General features: G+C 44.8%; 3 protein-coding genes across 3 annotated transcripts in view; all 3 read left to right on the forward strand.

The window, feature by feature from the left end:
• itprid2 (ITPR interacting domain containing 2) overlaps positions 1 to 10,461 on the forward strand; it is a 29,641-nt gene extending 19,180 nt beyond the window's left edge. The window contains exons 14-24 of the mRNA XM_062564943.1: positions 187 to 535; positions 1,052 to 1,250; positions 1,835 to 1,886; positions 2,283 to 2,365; positions 3,876 to 5,753; positions 6,565 to 6,624; positions 6,990 to 7,114; positions 7,217 to 7,331; positions 7,595 to 7,660; positions 7,758 to 8,135; positions 8,658 to 10,461. Of these exons, the coding sequence (XP_062420927.1) occupies positions 187 to 535; positions 1,052 to 1,250; positions 1,835 to 1,886; positions 2,283 to 2,365; positions 3,876 to 5,753; positions 6,565 to 6,624; positions 6,990 to 7,114; positions 7,217 to 7,331; positions 7,595 to 7,660; positions 7,758 to 8,135; positions 8,658 to 8,744 (3,392 nt within the window). The 3' untranslated portion in view covers positions 8,745 to 10,461. The remainder of the gene's footprint in view (positions 1 to 186; positions 536 to 1,051; positions 1,251 to 1,834; positions 1,887 to 2,282; positions 2,366 to 3,875; positions 5,754 to 6,564; positions 6,625 to 6,989; positions 7,115 to 7,216; positions 7,332 to 7,594; positions 7,661 to 7,757; positions 8,136 to 8,657) is intronic.
• A 584-nt stretch (positions 10,462 to 11,045) lies between these two features.
• On the forward strand, positions 11,046 to 20,246 carry cwc22 (CWC22 spliceosome associated protein homolog). The gene is made up of 20 exons (XM_037489210.2): positions 11,046 to 11,153; positions 12,082 to 12,132; positions 12,234 to 12,475; positions 12,772 to 12,977; positions 13,108 to 13,362; positions 14,121 to 14,249; positions 14,429 to 14,597; positions 15,043 to 15,096; positions 15,176 to 15,311; positions 15,868 to 16,074; positions 16,169 to 16,231; positions 16,309 to 16,404; positions 16,716 to 16,797; positions 17,062 to 17,122; positions 17,704 to 17,781; positions 18,197 to 18,349; positions 18,492 to 18,619; positions 18,808 to 18,909; positions 19,043 to 19,194; positions 19,293 to 20,246. Exons 2-20 carry the CDS (start codon positions 12,084 to 12,086, stop codon positions 20,060 to 20,062), a joined length of 3,132 nt encoding a protein of 1,043 aa, XP_037345107.2. The 5' UTR covers positions 11,046 to 11,153; positions 12,082 to 12,083; the 3' UTR covers positions 20,063 to 20,246.
• Positions 20,247 to 25,511: 5,265 nt separating this feature from the next.
• The window catches only part of znf385b (zinc finger protein 385B), a 36,578-nt gene continuing 35,603 nt past the window's right edge, over positions 25,512 to 26,486 (forward strand). The window contains exon 1 of the mRNA XM_037489425.2: positions 25,512 to 25,774. The gene's annotated coding sequence lies outside the window, so the exon portion shown is untranslated. The remainder of the gene's footprint in view (positions 25,775 to 26,486) is intronic.

The following is a 26,486-nucleotide window of genomic DNA, read 5'->3' on the forward strand; positions in this document are numbered from 1 at the left end:
TTTAGAGGATTAGAGTGCCAAAAGTTCATTTTAGATGAGAGATGCTTTCTTTCCAAAACCATGTTTCTTATTATAAAAACGTTTGTCTTGTTTGCAATTTATGTTGCTGAAAACTTACATTAGTCAGCTTACATTAGAACGATATTGGTTTATGTCCTGATAGATTTGTCCCCGTATCTCCATCAGGGTGCGAAAGAGAGAGAGATGAGTCAACTACTCCTCTAAAGAGGAGCGGCTCGGCTCGTAATGTCGCCAAACTCCTCAAGAACACCCTGAGCAGACACAACCTGCTGGCCGCCGCCTCCCCCCAGTCCCCCGACGCCCACACGCCGGACCCCCAGACGCCGCTCAACGGGCACGCCGCCTCGGGTCAGACGCCCACCAACGGCCTCGCACCCGCCGCTCCAGAACAGGAGGCCTGCAGCGTCGACCCCGGCCAACAGGCAGAGGCGGTCAGCCAGAGCCACCTGCGCAAGAAAGACAGCTGTTCCCTGGCGACGGTCGCCGAGGAAACCAACGGGGATGGAGACGACAGGTACCGCTGGCCACACGGCGTTCTCCAACGCTGCATTTTAGCTGTCATTAACGACCCCCCCCCCCCCCCCCCCCCCACCCCCACTCCACAAAAAAAAAAACAGTCCACTAGTCAATTATTAGCTTCACATGTCATGTGCTTTTTTTTCAAAAGCTTATTTGAACAAACAGCCATCACCGAGCCACATAGGAATGTTTCATGGACCACTATGCACAGTGTGCACTAGTGGTTGGGGGTTAGAGTATTCATTAAAATTCCTTCTGGTAGCTAATTTTGGTTTATTTAAACCATTTATTTAAACGTTTGTGTCCCCAATGGAAGCCAATTTCTTCACAAAATGCCTTTTCCTCGTGAACAGTCATTTTAGTTGCTTTCACCTTTAAGAATCAGTACAACAGTGTAAAAAGTTGTTCGTTGTAAATACTATTTCAGTTGAAGGACAGAATTATTATCAACTAAATATTAAAGGGAAGCAAATGTTGATGACTGCGCCATAACACGTGGCAACCCAATCAGTTCTGAACAGAGCAGAACCGGACCTGCAGCCGGTGGAGCGCATCGAGCGGAGTCAGCAGAAGGAGCCCAGAAGGTGGAAGAGGAGCACGTGGAGGTGAAGATCCTGACCTCGACCCCAGAGAAAGCTCTTCCCCCCCTGGCCCCACTCCAGCTGGCACAGCTGCGCATGGAAAACGCAGACTCCTTCGACATGGAGGAGGTACGCTGTTCTCCTGGGTTCTTCATTCTGAAAGGGCCCAGGTGAGGTGTAACGTTGTGCTCCGTCACAAGGTTATCACTGATCCTTCTTCTTCTTCTTCTTCCCCTTAACCGGGATCATTCTCAACCAAAGAAATTGTTAGTTGTCTTTATTCTGCCCAATTAGTTAAACTCAACTAATAATTGCACACTGAACACCAGGATTGAAACATGTGAGAGCTAATGAAGCCAAATCTATAAAGGGTTTTACAGTGATCTCCGTGGGGCGTAATCAGAAAATGGGATTCATCAATGCATTGATTCGTTGAGTTTATCTTCCCACGTGCCGGTATTGAAACCAGAAATCTCACGGTGAAAATGAAGACCATGTTTGATCGTAGTGGAGACCGTTGTCTGCTTCCTGTGGAGCCAATGCGTGTCCCTTATCAAGCCAGCGGGGGGGGGGAGACTGGAACAGACACAGGCCACACAGCGAATAAACAGGTTGTGGGTTGAGCTTTTACAGCGATACCCCTCCTTGAGTGGAGTCTGATGAAAGGTCTGCTTTCTGTCTTTTTAAAAGTCCTTGTGTGGGCTGTGTTTCAGATTCAGAGTAATGAAGATGACCCTTTGCCACCCAGGACGTCCAGAGGCAGCGGTGAGTTCCCCTCAGCCTCAGGCCTTGATGCTTTCCAATGTCCTTTCAAACAAACTGATGTTGTGTTGATATTCAGTGTCCCCTAAATGCATTGTGTGTCTTTGGGATTCAACAAACGTTCTTGTTGAACATCTTGAAACCTACATTTGAGATAACTTGTTGACGTCTCTTTTTTTTTTTTTTTTGGCTCTTTGTTGCATTCTTTTCCAGTGTATCTATGAGTTTATGTGCTCAGCCTGTTTCTTTATGCAATACACGTGCTTCCTGCCGCGTCTCCGAGGACACACTGTCCTGCCTCTTTATGCTCCGCATAACTTGTTCTTCTCTGCCACCATTTGGCCGGGCGGGGTACTGCCGGAACAGTAACCGAGCGTCTCGTCTGTGTGTCTCCCTCAGACCTGCTGAGGACAGTCAGTCAGCAGTCAGACAGCAGTGGTTTTGTGGAGGAGCCCTCGGCCGACTCCAACGGCTACCTCAAGGTGTGTGGTTAGCAGTGTGTGTGTTCCCTGCCCTTATCTCCGTTTAGATCACCAACAGGGACCCTTTTAAGTTATTTGAACTGACTCATAAAAATACCAACCGGGCCTTATCTCACCAGCACGTCCCTGTTAATCATCCACATGTGGAAATGTTTTCCTGATGTGTAATGAGACCTTTTAAGGCAGTCTGAAGCATGGATCTGTGCTGCAGGTTCCTGTCAGAAAATAGATGGACCCCAACAGAGTACTACTGCAATGTTTGTGCTGAACACATTACTACAGATCACATGTTCTCCACATTTGAGTAGGGTTGGGTATCGAGAATCGAGAATCGATTGGAATCGAAACGAGCTTTGCGATTTACCCGGTATCGTTCAAAAGTTTAAAATTCGATTCCTAGTTTCGATTCTCAGTCCGCCGGCGCCGACCGGAAATAGAAACCGCTGAACACCAACGAAGAAGCGTCCACCGGAAGTGTTGGCGTAACAGCGCGATCGAACATGTATAGCGTGCGTCGGCGGTCCTATGTGTGGTTACACTTCTCGAAACAAACCGAAAACTCTGCAAAAAACTCCCGGTTGTTGTGAAGTTGTGACGCATCAGACCCTTGGTTAGCTAGCTCATTTAAAATACCTTAATCTTAAACTTAAGTTTTGACCCTGCCTCTTAAAAGAATCGGAATCGAGAATCGCTGGGAACCGGAATCGAAATCAGAATCGCTCAAATTCAAACGATACCCAACCCTACATTTGAGTGAATGTTTTATTATTTTTTAAGACAGAAGGGAATATAGATATATTATTGTCTTAATGCTGCTGCTAAAGCCTAATTAGTCTTTTCCTCAAAGGTTCTCACAACCTTATTTTGCTACAATTTCTGGTTTATAATGGTAGAAGGAACATTTACTCATCTGTACTTGAGTAGGGTACATTTATTTTATAGTATTAGTATTTCACAGTATTGTTACTTCTTGCTTACTCCACTACACTCAGACGGGAAATTTACTTATATATTCCACAGGATTTATTTTTGAAGGACTCTTCACAGGGACATTTTAATAAGCATTGTTACATTTTTTTTAACTAAGCCTCTCAGGTGATTTCACGGAGATAACAGCTTGATTTATATAAAGTGAAATCATCCAGCGTACCCACCCCAAAAATGAACTATATTTGTGTAGCTGAACCTTTTCAACTTTTTAATCATCTTATGACTCATCAGATTTATCTTGTGACCTTATGGGTAGGGCCCAACCTGTAGATAACACCCAACGAAACGGAGTTGTTAAAAGCAGCTCCACTCGAGCAGCTACAACGATGCCTCTCAGACATCGATGCATCGATTGCAGATAATACACCAAACTGAGCTTCCACTTAACGAGGAATGTTAATGCCATACTGGCGCTTGTGATGGAGTATTTCTACATTGCTGTATTGGTACTCTTACCTAATATAAGGATTTCAGTACCTCATCCACCACAGGTATTTGATTGCCGATTCATTGTGAATAGGTGCAGGAGAGCAGTGACAGCTGTGACAGCGAGACCACTGTGACATCACACCGGTCTCTAGAGGTGTCCACACCCCTCGCAATGGACCAACCAGCCTTCGAGCTGCCAGACGCTCAGGAGGAAGGGGCCGCACCGGGTGTCGCTGCTGGGGACGAAGGGAGAAGGAGTTCCAGGGACGGAGACGACCGGTGTTGTAGTTCAGAGCACGTGCTGCAGTACACGGCCCACCACCTCCCTGGGAACCGACCAATGGGAACACAGCCGGATGAGCCCGGGGAGGAGGAGGAGGAGCGAGTTGAGAGTGGGGACCAGACTGATCCAGAACATGAAACTTCCCTGAGTATGTCTGCTGCAGAACTAGAACCACAACCACAGCTAGAACACACTCTGAATCCGACCGCTTCAGAACAAGAACCCCAACACACTCGGAACCAGAATCGGAGCGCCACGGACACAGAACCCACAGAGGAAGCGGGTCCTGAGGACGAGGTCAGACAAGAGCAGGTATTCCTGGCCGATTACGGTTCACTTCCTCCTGCTCCTCCGTCTCCCGTTCTTAGTGCTCTGATCCGAGCTAAAAAGAAACAGCTGACCAACAGTGGGCAGCAGGTCCACCCTCGGCCCAATTATTTGTCCCAAACCCCAGGGGGAAAACGTGGTATCCCTCTACAGAGGTCCTCCTCCTTGCCCTCAGCGTTCCTCTCGCCCTCCACGATTGTGTCCTCTGTCAGGATCCAGTTTGGTCGGGGCCAAGCCTCCTGCACTAAGCCTACGTACTCCGTCAAATACACCCACGGGGAAGGAGGCGAAGAGGAGACGGAGCAGGAGGAAGGACAAACCACGTGTTTGTCTACTCTGATCATAAACCCTGCCCCCTCGTCCAACTCTAACAACCAACCACCAAGGCTTCTCACAGAAGCTCCAATGCCACCTAAACCAATCCCACGCCATCTACTGCGCTCGACCTGTTCCCTCCACAGCTGCAGCCCTCCGCCTGACTTGTCAGCAGGAGATCACAGCCACTCCTGGAGCACCCAGAGTGTTCCTGATCTCTCCTCCGATCGGCAGCAACCAGGCCAGTTCCGACAGAACTTGAATGCAAACATATACCAGCAAAATTGGAATACGGGTCAGACGATGTTCCCTTATCCTACTTCTGATCCTACAGCTCAGTACTTTAACCCGAGCCCCAACCCTTACCACTCCGCTCAGAACGCTCCTCTGCAGTACCCGTCCCCTCTCTACCCAAACACCAGTCTTCCTAACGTTCTACGTCACCACAACCTGAGCCACCATGCCAGTCTAACCAGTCTCTACCAGCCTACCTCTTCCATCGCCCCTCAGCACGGCAGCCTCTCTAACTTGCATCAGCCTCCAACGTCCACGGCTCCTCACCACTTCAACGGGGGCAACTCGCATCCGGGAACTCCGTCAATGCACCACCAGGCGTGCAATCAACCGTACAATAATCAGTACCCTTACCACGCCACTCTGCACGGCTCGCAGTTTGGATCAACCTACCTTGGTAGCCATATGTACAACATGAGCCCCCACCTGTCGCTTCCCCATCCCCAGTGTATGTCGTTGGCGCCAGAGCACAACCTCCACCCGGGGTTCACGCCTACCGCTCAAGGCCACCTTCCAGGCCTGGCCTCCTCCCTCGGCCCGGGTCACAGCTTCCATCCGGTTTTCACTCCTCCCACTCCAGGTTTCTCCCCAGGCCCCCCCTCAGGCCTCGTTCCAGGTCAGAGCCTCCAACCGGGGCTCGCTCCTCATCCCGCTCCGAGTCCAGGACCCGGCCAGGGTCCATCCAGCACTGAGATGCAGCTAAGGAGAGTTCTGCATGACATCAGAGGAACGGTTCAGAGTCTGAGCCAGGTTTGTCCATCTCAATCCAGCCCCCTCAGTCCCACTATCTTTACCTTTTGCTTTCATAGCCCTCGCCATAAAGTGAGTTCCAATGGAATAACAAAGGCAGCTGGTCAGATTATCTGACCGGTTGCAAACAAGCCAACTTGTAAATGTCAGATTTGCTAGCGTTATATTTGGAGGTTAGCGTGAAAGCACGACCATAATGTTGGGAATGTTGGGAGCAGTAACTTCCTTAAGTGTCCTTAAGTCCTAACCAAGGAAGAGTTCTGCATGTATCCTCCAAGAAGGAAGCAATTTTTGGGCTTTCGTGTGAATTGAACAAAGAATATAAAACTTGTCACTATTCAGCATAACAACATCAGTGGCAAATCGAACGTATCATCTAACTTTCAACAAGAAAGTGAAGAATCGTAGTAAAATGTCAGACTTTTCTGTAAGTCGCGGTCAATGTCTACAACCCAGATTTTGAGTTATAATTTTACAGTGAACCAGCACTCATTATTATTATTATTATTATTAATCCAGTATTTGTCTGATTAGTTTATGCTTATCGGCAGTCATTTTCTTTGATCTGGTGTTTAACACAAAGGCCTCTAGTTCCATGGTGATAAACTGGCGGACATTCATGCAAATAATCAGCTGTTCCATGTTGCTCCTGACCCCAAAGACCCCCCCCCCCCACCCCCTGCAACCCAAACACTTCCTGTGTCATCCAATCACTTTCTATAGTTTAGTTTGACTAGCTTAGCCCGTAGCCTTTCATCAGCTTGTTGTGTTTGGCTTTCTGTCCTAAAGTCACTGTCTCGTCTCCATGTAGAAACGAGGTGACATTCCGGACGGGTTCAGTGAACACCGAGCAGATCGGCCCAACTACCAGGTATGGTTCTTGTTCTTGTGATCCATCCAGACGTGAGGGTCGCTGCAAGTTCTTGTAAATCTCAAAACACACATCTTCCATTGGACTTTCATGACACAAACAAAAAAATCAAAAGTTCCCTTTTCAGTGAGATATGTTCTCTAACTAGGTCATTACTAAGGAGACAACTCGGGAAGACCAATGCCCAATACACACAGACCTCCCGACACTTTAAGTTCAGATTTACATAATAAAAGCTCCAATTTACACTTTTAGTTTGCAGTATTCTGTATTCAAACCATTGTATATATGTAATCACTGTTTTTGACTGTTGCCGGCTTCATTAAAGTGAGTTAACTCTCTCTCTCTCTCTCTGTCCATCACAGTCCTTGGCAGAGTTTCAGCAGAAGAGGCAGAGTCTAAACTTGTTCCGCAGTCAGATGACAGACCTGGAGCAGTCCATCATCCGACAGCAGGCCCTGGTCTACAAACACCTGAGCCCTGCTGACAGGTGACTCACCAAAGCAAACACATTCATGCTTTATAGCTATCTGGACTCTGATCATAGCCGATTCATGCGTGTGTGTGTGTGTTTCTGTTTGTGGACATGTAGGATGGAGGTGGAGCAGCTTCAATCTTTGAGGTCCGCGGTGAGGGAGGAACTGCAGGAGCTGGAACAACAGCTGGAGGACAGACTGATGGAGCTGACATATCGCACACAGCACAGGGTATATACACAAAGTAAACACAATGCAGGGTATATACACAAAGTAAACACAACGCAGGTCACACTAGTATGTACACAACTAACCTGTGTGCCTTGTCAGGAGTTATTTTGTGGAACTTCTTGCCTTCGTAATATATATAACACAGTGCAGGATATATAAACACACACAGCACATATTATATAAATACAATAACACAAGTGATGTTTTGAGAGATTAGATGTGATTTCAGAAAAGTGCATAATGTGGACTGCTCTCTTCCTCAGGGTTACCGTAGGGAAAGCAGTTTTGACAGTCTGTCCACCAGCTCTGCACTGAGGGCAATGGAGCCGGTGAGCGCACACACACACACACACACACCCTGGTTAGATAAACATGACAATGATTACGTGTGTATTAATGCACAACTGTTTCCTTTCTGCTCTCCAGGTGTCAGACCTCCTCAGAGAGCAGCTCCTCCTTCAATCAGAGCTCAACTACAGCGGCCACACTGCCTCTACTGCACCTTCCTCCAGAACCTCCAGTCCACTCCCCGGAGGAAGGGATGGCGAGCAGAAAGGATGCATGTACCGGGCATCAATTAACATAAACCCTGTCCTACCTCCTCGACCCAACACACGCACTGAGGAGGAGGAGAGGGAAGAGGGAGAGAGGGAAGAGGGAGAGAGGGAAGAGGGAGAGAGGGACAGTGGAGAGCGGGGCAGGGGAGAGAGGGACAGGGGAGAGCGGGGCAGGGGAGGAGCACCAGAGGAGGAAGGAGCATCAGGAGGAATGAGAGTGGGGGACCTGCACCAGCTCATCAGAGAGGTAACACTCGGCACTTTTAGTAAGATTTTTTAGATTTTCCCTTGTATATTTAGTACTGCCACCGTGGGAAGTTTTAAAAGTGAACTATATGATGCAGAGAATAAATACAGAGAAACAAATGTCCGTCTTTTCAATCTTCAACATTATTATGTTTTATCCATTAATGGATTTGTCATTTTTTTGATACCCGGTATATTTTTAGTTTATTTTTGCAATTATATTTGTGAGCTAAATTAAAAAAAACATTGTTTAACATTGTTTTGAATGAAGTAAAGCTTTGTAGCTGCAGAATGCTTCTTACATATTTCAATTTAAACTTTTTCATACTGTCACATAACTTTAGCACACAGTGACATTCACTTCCTTTAAACTACAGGAGCGTTTTGCAAGTTTGTTGTAAGGAATATTTTTACATTTTGCAAAATAGGTGATTTGGCAGTTTGGTGAAGGTCTGTTCTTTCAAACTCCCGATTTAAAGCATCTGTCTCCACGTTTACCAATTCTCTCTGTGCTCTTTTCCAGATTCGAGAGAGCGTGGTGCAGGAGGTCCGAAAGGAGATCTACAGCGAGCTGCTGGCTGCCGTGTCGCCGCGGCAGCACCCCCTGTAGTCACGGCAGCAGCAGAGCACTACCCCTTTCATTTTCAGCCTTAGTAGCCACAGCCTGAGCAGCAAGACTGTCCGTCTGTATCACTGTATTGCTGAGTAACACTGTGCCCGTGAACACTATGTGGCTGTAACACTGAATGTCTGTAACACTGGGGCCTAAATGAGCACATCACCAAAATGTGATAAGGCCCGCCCACCACACCTGTGGAGAGCGGCGCCTCGGACAGGACTCGAGGACTTCTACGTGTGTGTTGCTTTCTGGCGTGCCGGTGTGATGCATGCTGGGAAAACACCAGCTGACCCTGTGAACCATCAGTGGGGAAGTGTTGTCGTCACATCCCGTTTCTTCTCTAAGACGTTTTGATCAAAGCCAGGCCGCAAACTACTACTACTTTCTCTAGTACTACAAATACTGGCTAAAGTAGTACCGCTAATAGTTCTCTGCCACTATTACCACTCCTAGTGCCAGTCCTGTGAACCCACTCTGAGATCAAATCAGTAAGTATTGATGATAGTAATAAGAATAATAATAGTGATGGTAAGATCAATACATCAGTAGTTTGTTAATTAAAACATACTTTCATCTGGTCATTTTCCTAAGCAACGTTCCCTTAATAAGTGCCTTATTAATCATATTTTAATCTAATACCTTTTTGTTTGAGTTTCCATTCCTTAAACTTCATAAGTTTTCTGTCACTTCTCAAAGTAAATAATTCATTTACATTTCATCTTCATGTTGACAGTTTGAAGATGTTCTAAAGATACACAGGGAAATTATAATGCTTGTACCGCTGTCCACACCCTTTTATCATCATCATCATCATCATCATTGTCATTGTGCTTCTGCTCCTCAAGCCTTATTCACAGTTTTTATTTTTTCTGTTTTTGTGCCTTCTTGGCTTTGTGTGTTCATTTGTTGGTTGTTACAGAGCAGGTTATTGGGTTTGTGTGGGATGTCGTTGGGTACTGCTGAGGTCAAAGGTCACTCTGCAGCAGCAGGGGTCAGTAAGTTGTGACGATGATGATGACGATGATGCGATGCCTGGTCAGTAGACCATGTATGGGGGAGCAGCCAGAGTAGCTCAAACCGTTGCTGCTTTAGCATGTTAGCTCCGCTAGTGTGTTGGCTTCCGACTGTCTAATGACAAAATGTGCAATAATATTAACATATGTATTGATTACTGCTACGGTATCAGTAAATCACAGTTAACATAGCAGACAATCTGATGTTCCTCCTCTTTGCACAGAATCCACAGCAGTGATCAATGAGTTTGTTACTAATGAGCCCTTACTAACCATGTGTTTTCTTTAGCATTGGCCTGTGCATAGTGCCTGTGTGGCGTCTTGCAGGTTTTCAGATCAACCATCAGTGTCTTGGGAGAAGCTGAGTTGATACAAGAACTCTGTACCCACCATAGCGGGTACCTCTTTTTAATCTTCACGGAACAGTGATTATCAGAATTTCGAGACAAACCCACATTGAAACTTAAATTGCATACTGAAAGCTGAACTTTTGAGAAACAATTTACTGATGGTCTTTCTGTCTGTGTTTGGTTTGGATGTTTGGGACCAGTACATGGTGAAGAGGATCTGAGCTCACAATTGATGAGTCAGCATCGCACCGTTTTAATTTGATTCTCTAACCAATGTAAACTGGACCGTTGAACCTTTATTTTGATAATCATTAATTGACTTGATGTTTGTTTGATACTTATCATTTTTTATGATCAGACACTTTGCTTTGTTGAACCAATGCTCACTGCGAGCTCTAACCTTTTTTTTAACTGATCAAGAAAATCCTTCGCACACTACTAATTTCCCTTCACTGTATGACTATTTGTGTCTAAAAATGTCTATTGATGTTTGTTAATGATGTGTACTTGGTATTGATGTCTTCTCATTGGGATAGAGGGGAGCGATCACTCAAAATAAGAATAATAAAGATGTATTTATTTTCAGTACAAATGAGTTCTGCTTAATTTGATGCTTGGGCCTTTAAGATATGATTTATTGTTTTAGAGTAAAAAACACTTCGACTGACAGTTGATCTCCTTTCAGTGCTTGAACTTTCAGTTCTTACACTTTTTAGAATATTTTTAGAATTCTTCTGAAATGTATATTTTGACTGCCACTTTCAACAGTTCCAAATGCATTATTACATTTTTCATGTTTGCCGTTTTTATGTAGATAAAGTTTTATCTTTTTGTATCCCGTAATACAATCAGAATAGACCGAAGTAATCACCACTAGGGGGTGATACATATTAATTAGATACATTCAAGCAACCTCCTGACTTTTATTATGAAATCCGGAAGCTATCATTAACCTGGAAGTATTTCAATTATTGTAGGAAGTTTTCCGCCATAAGAACGACACTGATTTGACGGAAATAAAGGCTGAAAATAGAACGGTAAGGCGAGGTTAAAAGGATTAGAAAAAAGCAAATACAGAGTTTCTCTTCAGAGGTGCAGTAAGAAGTCAGGAGTCGTCAGCTCAACAAATAGCTAGCATCTTAGCTAACTAGCACAGCTAAAGTTGTATTAGCTTACAAGCTAACTTATGCGCACCCAAACACACATGGCGATAACACTGACTTGTTCTCTGGAGTTTTGATGATATTCACTTATAAAAACCGGGACGTGTAACTAATTAATCCTAAAGTGTGTAAATATGTCCGTTGTATGTTGGAGACGTGGACACTTCACGCTAATGGCTAACGTTAATAGCTTCGTCTGTTTCTGGACTACAGCTACAAGTTAACTTGACTCAACGGTAACGTCAGCTAACGTTAAGCCCCTTTGATCGCGTTACTTTTCATTTGAAACTCTCCAGACGTTCCAGAGTCAATTAAGAGCAAAACACCGAGAATACAAGTTGTACCTGCTGAGGTTCTTTAGTATTTGTCTCCGCCATTGAGTTAGAACAGACAAGTATGGGAAAAAAAACTTTTTTTCATTTTAGGCTTCAGAGCATTATTATGGACATTTGCAAATTTCACTGATTTTCAATGTGTCATAAATTCAAGTGATAAATCAAAAATTGGGAGTTGGCTTGATATGATTGTCAATGTTTTAAGTCAAACATGGGCAAATTGTAATAACAATACATCTGTTAACCATCATTATAGTTATGCTAATGTGAAACATTTGCTGGAAATAATATCTTTTAGCAGTGACAAAGTAGCATTGTAGTGAACAAATACAGCAGCCATTTCTTTTTTTAGGAAAAAATGAATATTGCTGATAAGGCCTGTTTGATAATCAATGGAAACCCCATACGTATGAGTTAATCTATGATTGATTCATTAGAATCATTAATGTGTATGCATGTGCATTCAGGTATGGACTCTCCAGGCAGAAGTAAAAGTCCCAGTCCTGTTAAAAAAGATGGTGAGTAAAATCTGCTGTTACTATTTTTTGTTGTAACTGCTACAGGACTAGTGGACATTTCTCTTCTTTTTTTTACATTGATCCAATAATGCTGTTTTCAGGACCATCAGAAGACGAGTCCAATAATGCAGCGGAGAAGCCTCAGCAGGCCGGCTCCATTGAAAGAAGCCCCAAAGAGAAGTTGTCCCCTCCAGCCAGTCCTGCGGGCCGTTCCCCCTCTGGGAGTCCCGCCTCTGGGAGCGGCGCCTGCAGCAGCTCAGACGACGACAGCAGCAGCAGTGATGATGATGATGAACATCATGGTGCACTGAAGAAGTTAAGGAGCAGTGTGGCTCAGATCAAAGTAAGCAAGGATAAATGTGGGCTACTACTGTTGGTGGCTGTTTCCCCTAGATGCTAGATCTCTGAGATGCTATGGATAAAGTTAGCAAGATTCTGATGATGATTCGATGAAACGGAGTGAAGAAATCCCTGAAAACCTTTGTACCAACACGCACTGACTGCATTTTGAACTGGGGCTCATTTGTCATTTCATACGAGGGGCTGAGGTGCTTTTAAAAAAAAAACACAGCTCAATGGTCCGTTTTTAAACCAGACCAAAGATCTACAGGTGACACTATTTTCTTACTTGATGTTCAGAGATCAAGATCCAAATCCAGGTCCAAAGAAAGGGACAGATCCATATCCAGGGAACGAGACAGATCCAGATCGCAATCCAGCTCCAGAGAGAGAGACCGATCAAGATCCAGAGGACGTGACAGGTCCAGGTCAAGAGGACGAGACAGGTCCCGGTCCAGAGAGAGAGACAGAGACCGGGGGCGCTACGACAGAGGCCGCTACACACGGTAACAAGGGCTTCCACAGAAGACACTGAAACTTTGAACATTTTCTAATTCACACACAAGTTCTTGAGTTCAGATGGGAGCAAAATGTGTTTTTTGAAGTTGTGTTTTATCTCCTCGCTACCCGACCCAGGGATCGCTATGTTGATCGCCGCGACGATAGGGACGGGCCGTTTGACCAGTGGACCAATCGGGATGCGGAGTCTGATCACAGGAGGCGAGGGCGCTCCGGCTCCCCCCCAACACAGAGGGAGGCGGGGGCTGAAGAGGAGCCGCCGGTTAAGAAGAAGAAGGAGGAGATCGACCCCATCCTGACGAGGACGGGTGGAGCTTACATCCCCCCCGCCAAGCTGCGCATGATGCAGCAGCAAATCACTGACAAGACCAGGTAAGGATGTTATCATTCATTTTGAAAAACCCAAAGATTAGACATATCCTCCTAGTTTTAGTTCAGTAACTCCTGTGGTCACTTTCCAATCAGCCATCCGTTTATAGATGTATTTATTTATTCCAGGAAGCTGTATATCTCGTGGAATGTCCGTCTAGAGACTTGAAACTTGCTACAGAGGGAGTTCATCATAGCATCATTAACACCATCATCTCTTGCTCCCTGTTGAATTGTCCCTGTGTGGTTAAACTGTTAAACATGCTGCGATTGGGCCAAAGCAAATCGCTGACCCTACACTCAAGTCTTTTCAATGTATCAACAGACATCTTATTGATGTTCAGCTTCATATTAAACTGTCACATCGCTGTTTGTGCGAGATGGAAAATTGGGGGACACCCGGACGTGATTTGAACCTGAGGGATTGTTGAGAACTAGAGAATACATAAGTCATCAACACAAGCTGTAAGTTCAGACAGAAGTTCAATGACTCAATTCAGGTGAAAAAGGTCAGATTCCTTCTCCTTACAGGAGCAGGAAGATCTAACAAAGCTTCTTGGTGCAAATAGGAGCTTTAATACACATCACAGAGGTTTGTGTTGTCCAATTAGAAGACAGAGCTACAAAATGCAGTAATGTAACAATGAGCTTGGCGGGATAGACTCAGTTCTGACCCAAAAGTTTCTATTGAAATTTCAACTGTATATTCAATGCGACTCCATAAAATCTTTGTTCTCGCCGACGCCCCGCCCCCTGTGCAGCCTGGCCTATCAGAGGATGAGCTGGGAGGCCCTAAAGAAGTCCATCAACGGTCTGATTAACAAAGTCAACGTGTCCAACATCGTCCAAATCATCCAGGAGCTGCTGCAGGAGAACATCGTCAGGGGGAGGTGAACAAAAACATTACATTACTACTAAATGGCTATTCTACTAAAACAAGATGCTTCCTGATTAGCGTGTTTGATCGGAGAGAGTGAACCAAAGGATCCTTCTTTCCTCCGTATTCCACTGAATGTTATGTCTGACTCACTGTCTCCCTGCTCTGTGCGTCTCCCTGTCTGTCTCTCAGGGGTCTGCTGTCTCGCTCGGTGTTGCAGGCTCAGGCGGCGTCGCCGACCTTTACTCACGTTTACTCGGCCGTCGTCGCCATCATCAACTCCAAGTTCCCTCAGATCGGAGAGCTGATCCTCAAGCGCCTCATCCTGGCCTTCAGGAGGAGCTACCGCCGCAACCTCAAGGTACCTGTCTGTCTGCCGGCCTGTCTGATTGAGCGTGGAGCAGACGGAGAAGTGGTCGCTGTGGAGTGCAAAAAAAACCTCAAAAATGTTCCCGTTAATAAGCAGGGGTCACTAATTATTATTTTTCTCTGCGGCCCGGTAGCCGTGGTTGGGCACCACTATTGTGGCGAACAGGTTCTAACAAAAAAACAAATCCTGTTAATATTTCTGATTTTCTAAACCATTTTAAAAAATGATTTATTGTTCTAGCAGCTTAGGTCCCTTTTCCCAATGCATCGATAAATCCAAACATGAATCGATTATAAAAGTAACTGTTAGTTGCAGCTCTAGTCTGAACCCAGATTTAGGTTTAACTTGACTGAAGTGTTTTATTTTCTTTATTTCTTGCATTCCGTTTGAATTGTTTTTCTCAATAAAAACACTCATTTTGTCTCTTGTTTTGCAGCAACAATGTCTGACCGCCTCAAAGTTTGTGGCACATCTCATCAACCAGAATGTGGTAGGTGCTGCCATGTGACTTAAAACAGACGCTTTGAGTATTTGTGTTCTGCTCTAATGAGGCGTGTTTACCTCTCCAGGCCCATGAGGTTCTTTGCCTTGAGATGCTCACTCTGCTGCTGGAGCGTCCGACTGACGACAGCGTTGAGGTCTCCATCGCCTTCCTGAAGGAGTGTGGACTCAAACTGACCGAGGTGTCCCCGCGAGGAATCAATGGTACGACTGATAACTCATCCACTTCTTCACTAAGTCAATCAATGTTAGTAGAAAAAAAGAGGTTTTCATTTCCAGATGTGTAGATCTCACTTTTGCGTTTAAGCCTTTATTTTAGTTTTCAATATTTTTACAATAAAAAAAACTTTCAACATCAACAATTATTTCCTGATAAGGATTCAGTTCTTTACTGTTTTCCTTTTGATTTTAATCCTGCTATAATCCACCCTAGTTTTTTTTTTCTTAGCTTTTACAGCATTTACTCATTCATTTCTGTCTTCACAAGAGAAATGGATGAAAGGAAACAAATTTAACAATCCTGCAGTTCAGGGACTTGGTTTCCTCCAAACTTGTCGTCTCGGGCACATCTTCCTCAGATTGTGTTTGCGACAAGCAAAAATACCCCCAAAATATCTCAAACCTATAAATCTTATCTTCACCTGAAGTGGTAAACATACATTAATAAGACACATATGGCTTTTTAAAATTGAAATACATCCTGAATAACAGCGCAATTCATTCTAAATGTGAATACTAAACGTGCCGTCTCTCTTTTCAGCCATTTTTGAGCGGCTCAGGAACGTCCTGCACGAGTCGGCCATTGATAAGCGCGTGCAGTACATGATCGAGGTGATGTTTGCCATCAGGAAGGACGGTTTCAAAGACCATCCAGTGATCCCAGAGGGCCTGGACCTGGTAGATGAGGGCGACCAGTTCACCCACATGCTGCCGCTGGACGACGAGTACAACACCGAGGACATCCTGAGTAAGACCTCCACGTGAGCCCACAAGTCCCTCTGCAGAAACGTGCCGGTCGATGCCATTCTAACGCGTGTGTGTTCTTGTTCATGTCCACTCAGATGTGTTTAAGATGGACCCAGACTTCCTGGAGAACGAGGAGAAATACAAAACCATTAAAAGAGGTCAGAATTTGCAGGAAGGTGAAACCGTCCAATCCGCTGTCGCTTACCTCCTAGTTTAACCAATGACCTCCCGACAGATATCCTGGACGAGGGCAGCAGCGACTCCGGGGAGGAGGGCGACGGCAGCGACGAAGATGAAGACGATGAGGAGGAGAACGCCGAGGAGGGAGGAGGTGCGACAACGCAACGCTGTTGCATGATGTCTTCTGTGGCTCAGTCTGAGAAAACAATGCTGCTGATGTCGCTGTGATGTCGTCTTAACCCCGGCGGTGTCGCTCTTAAGCTGCGTTACAGAAGCATAGAATCCAGTGTTTCTGATGCGAAGACCATTGATACCAAACTTTGTTCAGAATCCTTCTAACTTGACAATAAATAGCAGAAGTATAGTAGTTCGACTAAAAACAATGTTAATATTAATCTTATGTCTAATTTATATGTTAACATGATATTAACCATCCCCTCCCGTCCAACTTTGTCCCTTCAGATGAGAAGGTCACCATCTATGATCAGACAGAAGTCAATCTGGTTGCCTTCAGAAGAACCATCTACCTGGCTATCCAGTCCAGGTACGAAGCTCCGACACACACACACACACACACACATACACGCTGATTTCTTCTATCAGGGTGTGGTTGTTAAATACAGCTCCCTCTATATTTGATTGGCTTTGACTACTATTTGAAGCTGATTTTGCACCCTAGTTACCGTGGTTTCCTTGTATAGTGGCTTTCAGGTTTAGTGAACAGGATGAAACAATATCACACAATCAGGAACATACACACACGCACACAATGATGTACGCTCACTAATTGATAGATTTCTTTGTGTAGTTTGGACTTTGAGGAGTGCGCTCACAAGCTCATCAAGATGGACTTTCCTGACAGCCAGACGGTAAGTACACACACACACACACACACACACACACAGGCAATGGCAGATTTGAAGGCCTCAATGACCCACCCAGAAAATGATAAATGTGAAAACGTCCTCTTTTTCTCTAAATCTGAATATAGTGAGAAGTGATGGCCAAACAGCTGGATGTTAAAGCTAGAGCAAAGGATATTCAATCAGGACAATTCGTTTACAGACATTTTAATTAATTTATTAACAAATGAGCATGAGAAGAGAAGAATGAGAAATGATTGTCTTTTTTCCTAATTATATCTGTCCTCACATCTGCCCTCAACACATCACAAACCTGATCAAAACGGCGTCTGGAGTCGTGGTTTTCCCTCTAATTAAACAAGAAACCTCATCCTGGCACCGCCGTGAGGATTTCACACCTGGCTGTTTGAGGTCACACTCGCGTCATTTGAACTTTGACCCCTTTTAACGCTGAGCTTTTAGAGGTGGAGAAGCCTGAACAACGATACAGTGTCCCCCCCCCCCCCCCCCCCCCCAAACTCTGGATAATGGTGTGATCGCTCATGTCAGGTTTGTATTAATAAGATATTTGGTGGTTGTGTCTACAGAAAGAGCTTTGTAACATGATCCTGGACTGCTGCGCACAACAGAGAACCTACGAGAAGTTCTTTGGTCTGCTGGCCGGGGTGAGTGAAAAACACCATCGCATTTCTGCTTCCTCCCAAACACCCTGTGCTTTTTTCAGTGGGTAAGAATGTTGCTGCTCTGCGTTATAAACAAATCAAATCAGTTTTTTGTTATTATATTTGTTTTTCTAGTGGTTTTCTTTCGTACATCAAAACAGATGTTATTCTTTAACCGGATCAGTGAGTGCTGTACTGTCAAAGCATGTGATGTATGTGATAATCTGTAGTATTTAAATACATGTAAGGCAGATGGTGCACGTTACATATTATAGTTTTGATTAACTTTCCGTGATGGTTCCATTGTGTGTTTAGTCTTGATAGCATCCAACCATGATGAGTGGCATGTGATCCTGTTGGGATTGATTTCCTCCGTCCAAACAACCATCTGAAACTGTTTTAACTGTTTTGTCTTCAGAGGTTCTGCCTGCTGAAGAAGGAGTACATGGAGAGCTTCGAGGGGATTTTCGCGGAACAGTACGAAACGATTCACCGGCTGGAGACCAACAAGCTGAGGAATGTGGCTCGGCTGTTTGCTCACCTGCTCTACACGGACTCCGTGCCCTGGAGCGTAAGGACGGACACGCACACACTAACCCACAGCACCTGGGGTGTTCGTTCGCACTGATTTTTTTCCTCACAGTTCAATGTCTCTCTCTCTCTCTCTCTCTCTCTCTGTGTGTTGTGTCTTGTGAACGTCTCTCGACCGTCAGGTGCTGGAGTGCGTCCGGATGAGCGAGGAGACCACAACGTCGTCCAGCAGGATCTTTGTTAAGATTCTTTTCCAGGAGCTCTGTGCCTACATGGGCCTCCCCAGACTCAACCAGAGGCTCAAAGACCAGTACGTAGTCTCACACACACACACGTAAATCAACATTCTCAGAACATGGAAGACGAATTGAATGATCAGAAAGAAGCTAGTCTAAAAATCACTATGTATGTTCACAAACAACACAATGATTTTGTGGTAGTTTGAAAACTGAGCATTGTAACACGCAAACATATTAATTGTGTGTGTGTGTGTTTCAGGACACTGCAGCCATACTTTGAAGGTCTCTTCCCTCGTGATAATCCCAGAAACACTCGCTTCGCCATCAACTTCTTCACGTCTATTGGACTGGGTGGACTTACGTAAAGAAAACATTCAAACATACTGTACACACACTATACTGTGATCAATGGCCATCCATATGTGAGTCTATAATGTCTTTCTTAAACCACGGCCATTAATCTGGTTCCCACACTTTCTCTCACTCTCTCTCAGGGACGAGTTGAGGGAACATTTGAAGAACGCTCCCAAGATAATCATGACTCAGAAACAGGAAGTGGAATCCTCTGATTCCTCCTCTTCTTCGTCTGACTCCTCCTCCTCAGACTCCTCCAGCGAGTCAGACTCCTCCAGCAGCAGCAGCTCAGGTATGTCAAGTGGTTTTAAATCGGTAAATGGTGTGCTGTGGTCACTCCTGGTCACTAAAATAGTGATGTATATATTATATTCCCCTCTTGACCTCCAGACTCAGACAGCAAACACAGAAAGAAGAAGAAGAGAAAAGAAAAAACTGAGAAGAACAAGAAGCAGAAGAATAAGAAAGGGGAGGAAAAGACAAAGAAGGACAAACAGCCCAACAAGAAGCGAGTGGGACGCAAGACAGGCGATGACGAGGATGACGATGACGAGAAGCAGGCGAGGAAGGACGGGAAAGGCCTTGCACGTGACGTGTCGGGGCGCGAGCATCCACGTGAAACAGAAGGGCGTGCACGTGAGGCAGAGGGCCGTGAGCGCGCACGTGAGACGGAAGGGCGTGCACGTGAGGCGGAGGGCCGCGAGCGCGCACGGGAGCCGGAAGGGCGTGCACGTGAGGCAGAGGGCCGTGAGCGCGCACGGGAGCCGGAAGGGCGTGCACGTGAGGCTACCGGTCGAAGCAGACGGGACGACAGGGCCGAAGAGGAGGAAGAGGGGAGGAGACAAAAAATGGACTTTCAAGACCGACCAAGAGACGGAGGGAGAGAGAGAGAGAATGAAAGAGATGGAGGGAGGGACAAAGAGAGACAAAGGGAGAGAGACGGGGGGAGGGAGAGAGAGCGGGAGAGAGACAGGGGGAGGGAGAGAGACGGCGAAAGAGACGGAGGGAGGGACAAAGACAGACAGAGGGAGAGAGACGGAGGGAGGGAGAGAGACAGTGATGATAAAAGAGAGGGCAGGCAAGAGGAGCCGAGGGATAGAGAGAGGAACAAAGAGAACAGGGACAGGAACAGAGAGAGGGAGGAGAGGAGGAGGAGGTAAAACAGCCGTGATGGACCGACATCTTTTTTTCCTTTCTGTCACTCTGGTTATTTTGGGGACCGGTGTCTCCCTCTCTGCTTGTGTCTCCTGTCTTAATCAGTTGTCTGTATTTCCTATTTTAAATTTTTGTTGATGAAATTTGGAGGAAAAAAAAAACAATAAAGTTGCTTTGGATGTTTTTTAACCCTGTTTCAGTTTCAACTATTTTCAGCTCCTACAAGTCTTTGTTTTTTTTGTGTGCAAAGCGCTCTTTGCTCTGTAGGATAAGTGATTGGTTCAGTTTAAACTTGTGCTGCAGAGGTCCCCGTCATGCATTGGTTGGAACGGTCAGACGTCCTGAGCAGGAATGTCTTGTCCTGAAGCATTATCAGATGAGTCGGTGTCACTACATCCTTTGAATACCTACAGTACAAAATGTAAACAAACAATAGTTGCTTGGGACCAGGTGAGCTGTGTCTACAGTTTACATGGATTTTCATATGCATTCACCCTCTTAACTTTAGAACCTCTAACGTCTGGTCATCACAAGTCACATAATTAATTAATGCACCTGTTTGCAATTTGCCCAATGATTTTATTTTATTTATTTAGCATCTGGGCCTAACCTGAAATGAGTGACACCCTTGATTTAGACCAGTGAGCTCACCAAACCGCTCAGGAAAAAAGTTGTAGATATGAAGCAGGGTTAGGGGAGGCTGTTCATCTGTCCTTTATGGAAGAGGTGCAGGATGAAAGTGGACCATAAGAAATCCCTTTGGAGTGCTAGTGGGAGACACAGCAAACATGTGGAAGAAGACGGTGTTTTCAGATGAGACCAAAATGGAACTTTTGGCCTCAATGTAAAACTGAAGCACACCATCCCAACAGGGAGCGTGGTGGTGGTAGCATCGTGCTTCTCTTCAGCAGCTTCAGGAAACCTTGAAGAAAATATGATGCAGTCTACAAAGGGACAATGACAATGGAAAGGCTGAGATCAAAGCATGTTCATGTTGTAAAGTGGCCCAGTCAAAGCCCACAACTCAATCCAATTCAGAATATATATAAGATTTAAAAATGACTGCTCACAGACGGTCTCCATCCAATCTGACTGAGCTTCAGCCTGTTTGGTCGAGAAGAATGGACGGACATTTCCATCTCCTGATGTGCAAAGCTGGTGGAGACAAAAGGCTTGAGGCTGGAATTGCAGCAGAAGAGTGTTGACTCAGGAGGGTGAACACTCCAACGCATGTCTACCTTATTGTTCTCTTCGTTTATGTATTTTGCACCTTCAAAGTACAATGAATGTTGTGTTGATCAAATGGGATGAAGTCTATTCTGCTCTGTTTGAATTACAGTTGGTAACCGTACATAATGGGGAAAAGTCCAAAGTGGTGAATACTAAGGGAAAGCACTGTGTGTGTGTGTGTGTATATAAACATATATATATATATATATATATGTTTATACACTCACCGGCCACTTTATTAGGTACCCCATGCTAGTAACGGGTTGGACCCCCTTTTGCCTTCAGAACTGCCTCAATTCTTCGTGGCATAGATTCAACAAGGTGCTGGAAGCATTCCTCAGGGAGTTTGGTCCATATTGACATGATGGCATCACACAGTTGCTGCAGATTTGTCGGCTGCACATCCATGATGCGAATCTCCCGTTCCACCACATCCCAAAGATGTTCTATTGGATTGAGATCTGGTGATTGTGGAGGCCATTTGAGTACAGCGAACTCATTGTCATGTTCAAGAAACCAGTCTGAGATGATTCCAGCTTTATGACATGGCGCATTATCCTGCTGAAAGTAGCCATCAGAAGTTGGGTACATTGTGGTCATAAAGGGATGGACATGGTCAGCAACAATACTCAGGTAGGCTGTGGCGTTGCAACGATGCTCAATTGGTACCAAGGGGCCCAAAGAGTGCCAAGAAAATATTCCCCACACCATGACACCACCACCACCAGCCTGAACCGTTGATACAAGGCAGGATGGATCCATGCTTTCATGTTGTAGACGCCAAATTCTGACCCTACCATCCGAATGTCGCAGCAGAAATCGAGACTCATCAGACCAGGCAACGTTTTTCCAATCTTCTATTGTCCAATTTCGATGAGCTTGTGCAAATTGTAGCCTCAGTTTCCTGTTCTTAGCTGAAAGGAGTGGCACCCGGTGTGGTCTTCTGCTGCTGTAGCCCATCTGCCTCAAAGTTCGACGTACTGTGCGTTCAGAGATGCTCTTATGCCCACCTTGGTTGTAACGGGTGGTTATTTGAGTCACTGTTGCCCTTCTATCAGCTCGAACCAGTCTGGCCATTCTCCTCTGACCTCTGGCATCAACAAGGCATTTCCGCCCACAGAACTGCCGCTCACTGGATGTTTTTTCTTTTTCGGACCATTCTCTGTAAACCCTAGAGATGGTTGTGCGTGAAAATCCCAGTAGATTAGCAGTTTCTGAAATACTCAGACCAGCCCTTCTGGCACCAACAATCATGCCACGTTCAAAGTCACTCAAATCACCTTTCTTCCCCATACTGATGCTCGGTTTGAACTGCAGGAGATTGTCTTGACAATGTCTACATGCCTAAATGCACTGAGTTGCCGCCATGTGATTGGCTGCTTAGAAATTAAGTGTTAACGAGCAGTTGGACAGGTGTACCTAATAAAGTGGCCGGTGAGTGTATATATATATATATATATATATATATATGTTTATATACACACACACACACACACACATAGTATAACAAGTGGAAGTAGCTTTTTAAACTGGTCCAAACCGGTCCAAACTGGATGATACCAGTACCTCAGAACAGAATGAGCAGGGTAGCAACAACAGCTGAAGACCAGTTCACCCTCTTTGTACCATTTGTGCAACTACAGGTGTTTCTGCCACATAGAGGCTCACCTGTTTTGGGAGTCACAAGAGAACTGAAAGCGTCGCGCTGCTAAAGGCAGCAGTGCACCTCACCTCGTGGTGGTGTCTGTGGGTCTCAGCGCTCCAGCTGCTGAGGGATCCATCACAGAGACGCAGCTTGATTAACTTCATGAGTAGGAAGCATCCACCACCGAAGGCTGATGGACGCTCACTCACCTGTTTTCACCTGTGAATTTATAATATCTCAAACGGGCTATGAAAGTAGACACAAGAGAGGCAGAGATGTTCCGTCTTTTATTTTTATGCTGTTTATACTGTACATATACAGTAAATATTGACGTTCTATCTGCTGTGGTCAATCCGTGTAAGAGAGAGGTGGCGTTTCCCTTCTTGCTGACCTAACTTTAATGTCTAATTAAATGTTATTTGACTATGTGTAAAAGCTAATTGCATCCTGGCTCCAGCTTCATTTTCAGAGTACAAATGTTCACATCTTATCTTCGGCAACAAAGAGAAGACGCATTTTCAAAAAGTGCATCATACAGTTTGCACCAAACCTGGTATTGAGTACCTTTTATCATTGTGGTTTTCAGTGTTCCATCTTCTTCTCTCTGTATAACCTTGATGTGATGTTCAAGGTGAAAGAGGGTGGGTGTGCGGGGGGACGGGGGGGTGGGGGGGCTTCGTGGTGCGTATGCTCAGGTAAGTGGGTCGCTGCAATGCTGGAGTGTGATTGGCTGGAACGTCCCGAGATGAACCCGAGTGGTTCGCCGCTGTAGCAAATGGAGGAAACCTCCACTGGGACGTGAGAGCTGCAAGGAACTCTGGGAAACCGTATCAAGGTCCTAAGGGGTTGAGGGCACCATCAGGGAACTGAGCAGGATCATTGAGAAGATGATGTCCGTCTTGTAAATTCTATTATAGACCCCAAGTTGGACCCACATGTCACGGCTCAGACATCTACGCAGGTATGTGGAGGAAGCAGCACTCTCTGGCATTTTGAGGGATGAGACTGACGAGAAGCATCTCTGAAACAAACAAAAACATACAAAAGTTGTTAGTGTCCTACTTCTCTACTGAATGTGCAGCTCTGAGTCAAAGTAGAGTAGACAAATATGTAAAAAGAAAAAAGAGGTTGAGAAATATTTTGAACAGCTGGTCACCAGCTTTTAGTGAACTCAGACAGAAGGATAGTGCATTTGTTGGGAACTATTTTTAGTGCTGGATTAATACGCATTGAGTGGGTATTTCGGGAAGGTAACATGTGACCCAGGTTAACCCTGCGGCTCCCTCGTGTGTTTGTAATGAATAAGACGTAGTTATCGATCGATCGGTCCATCGATAGTCCTTTGTTAGTTTTGGTCTTTTCGTGATATTTGGTGGCAGCAAGTCAAAACTTCCCTTCTTGTCCCTTTTAGACATAAGCGGCTCGGCTTCAGCGGTTTCCCAGCATGCTTTGGGTTTGTTGGTAGGGTGATGAGTGAGTGAGCTTCAGACAGCCAGATGTGTGGAATGTCTCAGCTGTCTGACGTCATGCTTCCTTTTGTGTCTGAAGTCCTCTAGAATACGGTCAAAAATGAACCAAAGAAGAACCAAAGAAGATAGATTATTGATGCATCATGAAATATTACGTATTTCAAATTCTTTGTTTTTTTTATAAATTAAAAATACTGCAATGTACAAACATTTTTAACTATGTTATAGAATAGATTTATATAAATGCTGGAAATAGCCTTCCCAATTTTAAAGTTTTTCAAAAGGCCCGAAGAAAACATAATTGATTTGCAAATGAAATGCATAACATGAACAAACAAAGCATTTGAAAGGTAGTTGCATTTCAGTCTTTATTAATGTAAGGTATTGTTTTGTGTTAAAATTATTATAATTATTAATAATTGTAAAAACAATGAAGCAGATGAGCTGGATTATTGAGCATAATAACTGCACTGTAGTTATAGATATTTATCGTTTAATTTAGTGTATCCTATTGTATCTGATCTACTTGTACTTTACCTTAACATTAAAGTACTAAACATATTTTCAGTGTATGTGTATGTAAAAAATTGAATATTTTGTGTAATGACTACGTCAAATGGGACTATTGTGTCTTTAACCGTTGTTTGAAACAAACTGGTCTGGGGTTGTGAGGCAGTTTAATCTCAGACTGGAGAAACATGCAGAAAGATCCTTTTACCTGACCCCCTCTGACGTCATGAACAGGTGAGTTGACAGTAAATACAGAGAGAGACTACTCAGCACTCCTGGGAACATGAGTGAGTGGCAGCTAGTACTTACAGTTCGACCCTGGCTTTTTGACACACACGCACACACACACACGCGCACACACACACACACACACACACACACACACACACACACACACACACACACACACACACACACACACACACACACACACACAAACAAGAAAAAGTAGTGTGTGTGCATGTGAGCAGCAGGTTGACCCCTTAAGAAAAAATCTCAAACTGCCTTCACGTATTTTTTCCTCCATTCGTCCCTCTCTCTCCCCCCTCTCTTCCTCTCTCTCTCTGCGCATGCGCAGTCGCAGCGCTCTCCTCTCGGAGCTCGCGCAGAGCGCGCGGCTCAGAGTTGAAGAGCAGTGCGCGCGGATACCTGATGGACGGACAGACGATCGATAACCCGATCACTCAGAAGCCCCGCGCGGACGCGCACGCACGCAGAGACACGCACAGACACACGCACACGAATACGCGCGCGCACACACCTGTTCAGTATTTAGTAGTGATTAATGAGCGCCTGCTGATATTATCCATGTGAGTGGAGTTCCGCGCGCCTCTACTTTCTTCATCCACTCATTACCACCTCCGGTAAGTCAACCTCCTCCTCCTCCTCCTCCTCCTCCTCTTATTCTTCTTCTTCTTCCTCCTCCACCTTCTGCTCTTCCTCTTCCTCCCCCTCCTCCTCTTCTTTCTTTGATGTGTTCTCTGCTGGTTGAAGGTTATAAAGGAGCAGTAGAGTTTTGTGGTTAAACTGAGACAGTGTGATCACTTTCTGACGTTTTTACGGTCTGTTTTTTTCCATTTCCGTAGTAATAATACAACAACCTTTCATTTGGCTTTAATTGTGAGTTGATTAAAGCTTTGAGTTGGCTACTAGTCAAATATAAGTACTTGCAGTAAGAAGGAATCTCGTAATATGGATATAATCAAGTCAAATGTAGTATTACTAATAAAAGTAGTAAATACTCCAGGACTGAAGCTATGACCACTGACAGTTACTACACCTTTCTGTACTGATGTCCATTCAGAATGGGTTGTAGATACTTTTTTTTATTACTATTTTTGAGTATTATTATTATTTTTTAAATTAAATTTTAAATTATTAAACGTTCATTAAAATTTTATTTTAAAATAAATACCTACGCAAAGCTTATTTGATTTGCTTATTTAAAAAATCCAATTAGAAATTATTGTTACGTATTTTGATTATCTTCTCAAATATCGTAGCATCCACTTCTGTTTCTTGTTGTACATTATAGTAGATTTATTATTTTGGGGTTTTGAGCTGTTGATCGGACAG

The sequence above is a fragment of the Pungitius pungitius genome, chromosome 10 (assembly GCF_949316345.1).
Source record: "Pungitius pungitius chromosome 10, fPunPun2.1, whole genome shotgun sequence".
Taxonomy (NCBI): domain Eukaryota; kingdom Metazoa; phylum Chordata; class Actinopteri; order Perciformes; family Gasterosteidae; genus Pungitius; species Pungitius pungitius.

Excerpts from the sequence above, each read along its gene's own strand:
- cwc22 (XM_037489210.2), top strand. The coding sequence starts at position 12,084 with ATGGACTCTCCAGGCAGAAGTAAAAGTCCCAGTCCTGTTAAAAAAGAT. Across the intron at positions 12,978-13,107 it reads GACAGAGGCCGCTACACACG|GGATCGCTATGTTGATCGCC; the intron begins GTAACAAGGGCT and ends TACCCGACCCAG. Across the intron at positions 19,195-19,292 it reads CTCCAGCAGCAGCAGCTCAG|ACTCAGACAGCAAACACAGA; the intron begins GTATGTCAAGTG and ends CTTGACCTCCAG.